At 57.5% G+C, this 10,017-nt stretch overlaps 1 gene segment (V, D, J or C); it reads left to right on the top strand.

The window, feature by feature from the left end:
* Positions 1-8,833: 8,833 nt before the first annotated feature.
* On the top strand, positions 8,834-9,762 carry LOC136375092 (Ig heavy chain V region 914-like). The segment is given in 3 exon segments: positions 8,834-8,925; positions 9,106-9,419; positions 9,740-9,762. Coding segments are annotated over 3 exon segments (429 nt in total).
* Positions 9,763-10,017: the final 255 nt, after the last annotated feature.

Raw genomic sequence — 10,017 nt, 5'->3', positions numbered from 1 at the left:
GAATTTGGAGACCAGGGTTGGGATTTTGGCCAAAAGTTTGGGGTTTGGGGCCAAATCAGCCCAATGAGTGCAGCGCTGGCACAGCCGGGGCAGATCTGGGGCCAAGGGCCGAGAGCTGGGCCAGGGGCTGGGGTCTGGGGGAAGGGTCTGGGCTGTGGGGACAGCTGGGGACAGCTGGGGACAGCTGGGGACAGCTGGGGACACTGAGATGGGGGCGGGGCCAGCACCGGCATCGTCACTACTAACAGCAGTATCCCAACCAGTGAAAGCAGATTTGGCACAGAAATAGGAGCCGGAATCCTCGTCCCTGAGGCTGTTCATGGTCAGTGTCACCGAGCTCTGCCCGTTGTCCCTGGAGATCGTCACCCGGCCATTGAACGACGGCGCGTAGATGGTGGTGCCATCATTCTTCATCCCCGCGATAAATTCCAGCCCCTGCCTGGGATTTTGACGGATCCACATCATTCCTTTATCCGCAAAATCGAACCCGGAGGCGCGGCAGAGGAGGCGCAGGGACCCCCCGGGGGCTGGAGGTTTCCCCCGGACTCCAGCAGGGTCACCTGAAGCCTGTTTGATTTTTAAGTGAAATATGAATAATTAATAATTTAAAACAACTATTTAATATTTTAATTTTTCCAATAATTTTTTGCTAGAAGCATTACATTAGGAACCAACAGTCAGGACTGTGGGTCAGTGTTCGAGCTTTTCCCATCCCCATCTCCCCTTTTTCCCGCAGGGCTCCGGGCGGCCGTGACCCTGCTGGAGTCCGGGGGGGACCTCCAGCCCCCGGGGGGTCCCTGCGCCTCCTCTGCCGAGGGTCCGGGTTCAATTTCGGGAAATTCGCGATGTTCTGGACTCGCCAGAGCCCTGGGCAGGGGCTGGAATGGGTCGCCTACATCAACACCGCCGGCAGCATCAGCTACGGGCCGTCAGTGCAGGGCCGGGTGACAATGACCAGGGACAACGGGCAGAGCTCGGTGACACTGACCATGAACAGCCTCAGGGACGAGGATTCCGGGATCTATTTCTGCGGGAAGTCTGACAGTGCTGGTGGTTGGGGTGCTGCTAATGGTGTTGGCCATGTCCCTACGGCCGTGTCACCAGTTGTCCCCAGAGCCCATCTACACACCCCACCCCTAACCCCAATATTGTCTGTGAGTCCCAGACTGGAACAGGTTCAGCCCCAGATCTCAGCTGTTGGCCCCAAACTCCAGCTGGTGGCTCCTGGTCTCACCCAAATTGTGCAAAACTTTGTGCAAACGGCCGAGATTTGGGCCCAATGGGGCAGATTTGGGTTTGTGACTGTCACTCTGTGCCAGGAGAGGGAATCTGGGCCCCAGGGTTGGGATTTTGGCCAAAAGTTAGGGTTTGGGGCCAAATCAGCCCAATGAGTGCAGCGCTGGCACAGCCGGGGCAGATCTGGGGCCAAGGGCCGAGAGCTGGGCCAGGGGCTGGGGTCTGGGGGAAGGGTCTGGGCTGTGGGGACAGCTGGGGACAGCTGGGGACAGCTGGGGACACTGAGATGGGGGCGGGGGCTAGGAGGGACACCATCACCATTACCAGCAGCACCGCAGCCAGTGCTGTAACATTTGGCACAGAAATAGGAGCCGGAATCCTCGTCCCTGAGGCTGTTCATGGTCAGTGTCACCGAGCTCTGCCCGTTGTCCCTGGAGATCGTCACCCGGCCCTTGACGGACGGAGCGTACCAGGTTCCGCCACCAGTGTTGGTGATATACGCAACTGATTCCAGTGCTTTTCCAGGTTTCTGATGTATCCAGGCCATCCCAAATTGTCCAAAATCGAACCCGGAGGCGCGGCAGAGGAGGCGCAGGGACTCCCCAGGCCTGGAGGAGCCCCAGAGCCCAGCAGGGTCAGGGTCCCTTTGGCAGCCCTGAACCTTCAGGACATTTTTCCATCAAATTTCTACCCAAGGTTTGCAAGGTCTCAAAGTGCCTGAAACCCAGTAATTAATCATCATGCACTCTTGCACTCTTTAATTATTTCCAAACTTCTTCCTGACACTGCTTCTTTCACTGCCAAATTAATGACTCGTTAGAAACACCAGAAACCCTCCCCAGACCCCACCCCGGCACCATCCCGGCCACGGCCCCGAGCTCCTCCCGCTCCTCGCCCTCCTGGCCCTGCTGGCCCTGCCAGGTGTGTCCCGGCGCCTCCGGAGCGCCACGCCCACCCCGGGACACGCCCGGATCCGGCGCCTCATCCCCATCTCCCCTTTTTCCCGCAGGGCTCCGGGCGGCCGTGACCCTGCTGGAGTCCGGGGGGGACCTCCAGCCCCCGGGGGGTCCCTGCGCCTCCTCTGCCAAGGGTCCGGGTTCAATTTTGGACAATTTGGGATGGGCTGGTTTCGACAGAGGCCTGGGAAGGGCCTTGAATGGGTAACGAGTATCAACAAAGACGGCAGTGCAAAGTGCACACCATCGCTGCGGGGCCGGTTCAGCGTCTCCAGGGACAACGGGCAGAGCTCGGTGACACTGACCATGAACAGCCTCCAGAACCAGGATTCTGGCTCCTATTTCTGTGCCAAATCTGTTTATTCTGGTTGGGGCGCGGCCCATGATATTTGTTTTTATTTAGGTTGAGATGGATTTGGCCCCGCCCCTGTCCACATGTCATTTCCCACATTTCTGTGGGAAATCCTATAACACTGGTGCTGGTGATGCTGCTCTGGTGTAATCCCAGAAACACTCAATTTGGGATTTCAGTGTCCAGTGACAGATCTGAGTGAGGATGGAGGATGTGGGGTGCTGTCCTTGTCCTTCTTATTCATCTTCTTTTTCCTTCTTCTGTATGGATTTGAATGGACTTTTCCAATTGGGTGAAAAATGTCTGTGTGTTGTCATTATTGGGTCAAAATTATAAATAATGTCGGTGTCACCTTGGTGTTATGGGTTTATATTTTATGCTGATTTTATAAATCATAAAAATTCAAATATATATGAACAAACTGTTTTAAATACCAATATAATTTTCCGTTTTAGTTTTTGACATGAAAAGTTTAACTGGTGCAAACATTCAGGATTCTGGCTCAAGGTCTGAGGTTTTCCCACCCTGATTCTCAGATCTGGGGCCAAGGGCCGAGAGCTGGGCCAGGGGCTGGGGTCTGGGGGAAGGGTCTGGGCTGTGGGGACAGCTGGGGACAGCTGGGGACAGCTGGGGACACTGAGATGGGGGCGGGGCCAGCAGTGATACCGTCACTATAGTTAGCAGCAGCAGCACCAGTACCAGCAGATTTCCCGCAGAAATAGGAGCCGGAATCCTCGTCCCTGAGGCTGTTCATGGTCAGTGTCACCGAGCTCTGCCCGTTGTCCCTGGAGATCGTGAACCGACCCTTCACAGACGGCGCGTAGTCGGTGTAACCACCATTGCTGCTGATACTGGCAATGTATTCCAGAGTCTGCCCGGGTTTCTGACGGATCCAGATCATTCCGTAACTCCCGAAATCGAACCCGGACCCTCGGCAGAGGAGGCGCAGGGACCCCCCGGGGGCTGGAGGTCCCCCCCGGACTCCAGCAGGGTCACGGCCGCCCGGAGCCCGGCGGGAAAAAGGGGAAAATGGGGATGGGAAAAGATCCACCAGTGACAAAAAATCCTGACCAAATCAAGTCCATGGCATTAAAATTTACATTAAAAAAATTATTAATTGTTGTTATAATAAAGTTTGTATTTTGTTAATAATGAATAATTAGCGTAAATACTGATCCTGACCCTGCTGGAGTCCGGGGGGTGACACCTCCAGCCCCCGGGGGGTCCCTGCGCCTCCTCTGCCGCGCCTCCGGGTTCGATTTCGGGACTCCTGTAATGTTCTGGATGCGCCAGAGACCCGGGCAGGGGCTGGAATTCGTTGCGAGTATCAACAATGGTGGGAGCACCAACTACGCCCCATCAGTCAAGGGTCGGTTCACGATCTCCAGGGACAACGGGCAGAGCTCGGTGACACTGACCATGAACAGCCTCAGGGACGAGGATTCCGGCTCCTATTTCTGCGCCAAATCTGCTGATGGTGACACTCATGGTACTGGTTGGGGCGCTGCTGCTCCTGTCCATGGCGTTGTCCCTGTCCCCAGGGCCCAGATCCTTCCCTCCAGCCCTCAACTCAGTTTTTGAGCTTGGGCTGCCTCGGCCCCAATTCCCGACCCTTGGCCCCAAACCGGGACCGTTGTCCCCCAGAACTCGCCCTTGACCCTCCAATCCCAACCATTTGGCCCCAGACTTGTCCAGTCCTGCCCCAAATTTCCTCTCTTTGCTCCAATTCATAAACTCAAATCCGCCCCATCGGCCCCATATCGGGAATTTTGGCCTAAAATTTAAATTCTTTGCATCTCACCTCAGCTTTGCACCCAAAATATTCACCATTACAGGGACGTTTTGGGGAACGAGGGCCCCAAGTGTGGCCCAGAGGTGACATTTGGGGCTGAGCCACTGCAGGGTTGGGAGAAAGGGACAAGGGCTGGGCCTGGGGCTGAGGTTTGGGGAAGGGTCTGGGCTGTGGGGACAGCTGGGGACATTGAGACGGGGATGGGGCCAAAACCATAAGCAGCAGCAGCACCATACAAACCAGTATAAGCATCTTTGGCACAGAAATAGGAGCCGGAATCCTCGTCCTTGAGGCTGTTCATGGTCAGTGTCACCGAGCTCTGCCCGTTGTCCCTGGAGATCGTCACCCGGCCCTTGAACGCTGGCGAGTAGCTGGTCTCCCCATCATCATCAATGCCCGCGATCCATTCTAGCCCCTGCCCGGGTCTCTGGCGGATCCACATTATTCCATAACTCCCAAAATCGAACCCAGACCCTCGGCAGAGGAGGCGCAGGGACCCCCCGGGGGCTGGAGGTCCCCCCCGGACTCCAGCAGGGTCACGGCCGCCCGGAGCCCTGCGGGAAAAAGGGGAGATGGGGATGAGGCGCCGGATCCGGGCGTGTCCCGGGGTGGGCGTGGCGCTCCGGAGGCGCCGGGACACACCTGGCAGGGCCAGCAGGGCCAGGAGGGCGAGGAGCGGGAGGAGCTCGGGGCCGTGGCCGGGGTCACTCTGGGGTCGGAGCCCCCCAGGGATTTGGGGTTCGTTAATGGGCCGTTAATGGGGCAATGAATGGAGCAGTGTCAGACGAAGGTTTTACAATTAATTCATGCGTGGATCAGGGTTAATTGCAGGGTTTGTGGCAGCTCTAAATATCGGAAACTAGGTGTGTAGATTTGAGGCTAAACCGGGGGAGTTTGGGGGGAGAAATGATGAAGATTCTGATCTTTGGGGAGCGGTGACCCTGCTGGAGTCCGGGGGGTCCCTGCGCCTCCTCTGCCGCGGCTCCGGGTTCGATTTCGGGAGTTACTCCATGTACTGGGTCCGCCAAAAGCCCGGGCAGGCGCTGGAATGGATCGCGGGGATCTACACTGGCGGCAGCACCTGGTACGCGCCGTCGTTCAAGGGCCGGGTGATGATCTCCAGGGACAACGGGCAGAGCTCGGTGACACTGACCATGAACAGCCTCAGGGACGAGGATTCCGGCTCCTATTTCTGTGCCAAATCTGACAGCAGTGGTTATGGTTATGCTGATTATGGTGACGATGCCGTTGGTGGCCCCGCCCCCATCTCAGTGTCCCCAGCTGTCCCCAGCTGTCCCCAGCTGTCCCCACAGCCCAGACCCTTCCCCCAGACCCCAGCCCCTGGCCCAGCTCTCGGCCCTTGGCCCCAGATCTGCCCCGGCTGTGCCAGCGCTGCACTCATTGGGCTGATTTGGCCCCAAACCCCAACTTTTGGCCAAAATCCCAACCCTGGGCCCCAAATTCCCTCTCCTGGCACAGAGTGACAGTCACAAACCCAAATCTGCCCCATTGGGCCCAAATCTCGGCCGTTTGCACAAAGTTTTGCACAATTTGTGTGAGACTCGGAGCCGCCAGCTGAGGTTTGGGGCCAATAGTTGAGATTTTGGGGCTGAACCAGTTCCAGGTTGGGACTCGGGGACGATGATGGGGTCAGGGGTGGGGTTTGGGGGACAGGTCTGGGGACAGGTGGTGACACGGCCGTAGGGGCGGAGCGAACCCACCAGCAGCTGCAATACCAGCGGCGCCATCGCCGTAAGAACCGGAATTTTTGGCGCAGAAATAGGAGCCGGAATCCTCGTCCCTGAGGCTGTTCATGGTCAGTGTCACCGAGCTCTGCCCGTTGTCCCTGGAGATCGTCACCCGGCCCGTGAAGGATGTTGGGTACCAAGTGGTGTCACCGTCGCCGTTGATCCCCGCGATCCATTCCAGCGCCTTCCCGGGGCTCTGGCGTAGCCAATACATCCCAAAATGCCCAAAATCGAACCCGGAGCCGCGGCAGAGGAGGCGCAGGGACCCCCCGGGGGCTGGAGGTGTCACCCCCAGACTCCAGCCGGGTCACCTGAAGCCTGTTTAATTTTTAAGTGAAATATGAATAATTAAGAATTTAAAACAACTATTTAATATTTTAATTTTTCCAATAATTTTTTGCTAGAAGCATTACATTAGGAACCAACAGCCAGGACTGTGGGTCAGTGTTCGAGCTTTTCCCATCCCCATCTCCCCTTTTTCCCGCAGGGCTCCGGGCGGCCGTGACCCTGCTGGAGTCCGGGGTGACACCTCCAGCCCCCGGGGGCTCCCTGACTCTGCTCTGCCGCGCCTCCGGGTTCGATTTCGCGAATAAAGGAATGCACTGGCATCGGCAGAGACCCGGGAAGGGGCCGGAGTTCATCCTCGGGATCAGCAAGGGCAGCGAGTGGGTCAGCTACGCGCCGTCGTTCAAGGGCCGGGCGACGATCTCCAGGGACGACGGGCAGAGCTCGGTGACACTGACCCTGAACAACCTCCAGGCCGAGGATTCCGGCTCCTATTTCTGCACCAAATCCTCTGATATTTACGCCGACAGCGCTGTTGGTATTGCAGCCGCTCATGGTTTTGTCCCACCCCCAAGGGCCGTGTCCCCAGCTGTCCCCAGCTGTCCCCAGCTGTCCCCAGAGCCCTCCAGTGCAGATGTCCCTGGCTGAGATGGAGGTGGCACCGAGTTCTGGGGACAAGGTGGGGCCCAGGCTGCTCCATTCTCATTTCCTGCCCGTTTCCTGCCCGTTTCCTGCCCGTTTCCTCAGGTCCCTGCAGGGGCACCGGGCTCCACCTGCCCCGGGGGTTTTGGGGGGCAAATCCTCTCCTCCGTCCCCTCCCGGCCCGGCCCCGAGGCTCTCCGGGGTTTTGTTTGCCGTGTCACACGGGCCAGGAAAGAACTGTCACTGCTGTCCTCAGAGCTGGGCCTGAGAGCCCCTGGAGTGCAAATTGGTCAGGATTGGGAGTTCATGGGTTGGGATTCTGCATTCCAGGGAGGGTGTGGCTTTACCCGGGCACAGAGCTGGCTGTGAGCTGAGCCACAGGGGCTGGGGACAGCTGGGGACAGCTGGGGACAGCTGGGGACAGCTGGGGACTGATGGGGACAGCTGGGGACAGCTGGGGACAGCTGGGGACATATGGAGACAGCTGGGGACAGATGGGGACAGATGGGGACAGCTGGGGACAGCGGGGGACAGATGGGGACAGATGGAGACAGATGGGGACAGATGGGGACAGATGGGGACAGATGGGGACAGATGGGGACAGATGGGGACATGGCTGTGGGAGCGGGGCCAGAACATCCGGAACAAAACCAGCACCAGCATAATATTTATCACTATAAACGTCTTTGGCACAGAAATAGGAGCCGGAATCCTCGTCCTTGAGGTTGTTCATGGTCAGTGTCACCGAGCTCTGCCCGTTGTCCCTGGAGATGGTGGCCCGGCCCTGCACGGACTGTCCATAGTAGGCTTTTCCACTGCCATAGACCCCCACGAGCAGTTCCATCGCCCCCCCGGGTCTCTGCCGCACCCAGTAAATGGTGGAAGTCTCGAAATTACAACCGGAGGCGCGGCAGAGCAGAGTCAGGGAGCCCCCGGGGGGCTGGAGGTCCCCCCCGGACTCCAGCAGGGTCACGGCTGCCCGGAGCCAGCTTAATCTTTTACCAAAATATTAATAATAAGAATTTAAATCAATAATTAAATAACTTTTTTTTTTCCAATGATTTTTTTTTTCAAAGCATTTAATTAGGAACCAAGAGTCAGGATTTTGGGTCACTGGTTGATCTTCTCCCATCCCCATCTCCCCTTTTTCCCGCAGGGCTCCAGGCGGCCGTGACCCTGCTGGAGTCTGGGGGGGACACCTCCAGCCCCCGGGGGGTCCCTGCGCCTCCTCTGCCGAGGGTCTGGGTTCGATTTCGGGACTAAAGGAATGAACTGGGTTCGACAGAGACCCGGGAAGGGGCTGGAATTGGTTGCGGGCATTGACAACGGTGGAAACACCAGATACCCGCCATCGTTCAGTGGCCGGGTGACGATCTCCAGGGACAACGGGCAGAGCTCGGTGACACTGACCATGAACAGCCTCAGGGACGAGGATTCTGGAGTCTATTTCTGTGCCAAATCCTTTGATATTTATGGTTCTGGTCCTGCTTCTTCTGCTGGTCGTGCTGTCGGTGGTGATGTTGGTTTTGGTGGTTTTTGCCCAACTCCCACCATTGGTTCCCCTTTTGTCCCCAAACCCCAGAGCCACATGGGAACAGCACAGACATCAGCAGCACCACCATCGTCACGTTTGGCACAGAAATAGGAGCCGGAATCCTCGACCCTGAGGCTGTTCATGGTCAGTGTCACCGAGCTCTGCCCGTTGTCCCTGGAGATCGTGAACCGACCTTTGACCCCAGGTGCGTAGCCGATGTTGCTGCCGTCGCTGCTGATCCCTGCCACGAACTCCAGCCCCTGCCCGGGGCTCTGCCGCATCCAGCCCATGTTGAAACTCCCAAAACTGAACCCGGAGGCGCGGCAGAGGAGGCGCAGGGACCCCCGGGGGGCTGGAGGTCCTTCACAGATTCTGGAAGGGTCAGTGTCACTATTTAGGCTCAGTATTAGTATTTAACAAAATAAAAATGTTATTCTATGAAAACTTTATAATTAATTTTAATTTTTTAATTGGATTTTTAAGACGAAGACTTTGATTTGGTCAGTATTTTGGGTGAATGCTTGATCTTTTCCCATCCCCATCTCCCCTTTTTCCCGCAGGGCTCCGGGCGGCCGTGACCCTGCTGGAGTCCGGGGGGGACCTCCAGCCCCCGGGGGGTCCCTGCGCCTCCTCTGCCGCGCCTCCGGATTCGATTTTGTGAATTACCAAATGGAGTGGGTCCGACAGAGCTCTGGGAAGGGACTGGAATGGGTCGGAGGGATCACCAGTGGTGGCTGGAGTGACTACGCCTCATCATTCAAGGGCCGGGTGACGATCTCCAGGGACAACGGGCAGAGCTCGGTGACACTGACCATGAACAGCCTCAGGGACGAGGATTCGGGAATCTATTTCTGTGCTAAATGTTCTGATGCTGGTTGGAATGCTGCTTATCGTATTGGTCTCATCCCCATGTCCATGTCCCCAGCTGTCCCCAGCTGTCCCCAGAGCCCTCCCCTGGCCCAGCCCTGGCCCCTCTGTCCCCTCCCTGGGCCGGGCTCATTCCAGGCCTGGGGCTGTGTTTGATGTGTGGCTGTTGTTGGTTACAGTGACAATGTTGACAGTGTCCCCAAGCCGCCATCTCTGGGTCCCCAAATGTCCCAGAATCCCCAAATGCTTCTCCCGAATCTCGGCCCCTCCCTCAAACTGTCCCCATTGGCCCAGAACCACCGCCCAAATCTCGGCTTTTCCCCCCAGATTTCCGCTCCCTTCACTTCTGACCCTCGGCCTGAACATCCCCCGGGGGCAGCCCCAAATCTCCACCACCGGCACCAAACCTTGGCCACGGGCCCCAAATCCTGAGGGGCGGATTTGAGTTTGTGAATTGGAGACATGAGAGGAAATTTGGGGCAGGACTGGACAAGTCTGGGGCCAAATGGTTGGGATTGGAGGGACAAGGGCGAGTTCTGGGGGACAACGGTCCCAGTTTGGGGCCAAGGGTCACCAGCATGAGCACTCCAACTATTGTAAGCAGA

This window comes from Sylvia atricapilla, unplaced genomic scaffold, assembly GCF_009819655.1.
Source record: "Sylvia atricapilla isolate bSylAtr1 unplaced genomic scaffold, bSylAtr1.pri scaffold_88_arrow_ctg1, whole genome shotgun sequence".
NCBI lineage: Eukaryota > Metazoa > Chordata > Aves > Passeriformes > Sylviidae > Sylvia > Sylvia atricapilla.
The sequence above is the reverse complement of the archived record's forward strand: the minus strand, read 5'-3'. Positions and strand labels throughout refer to the sequence as shown.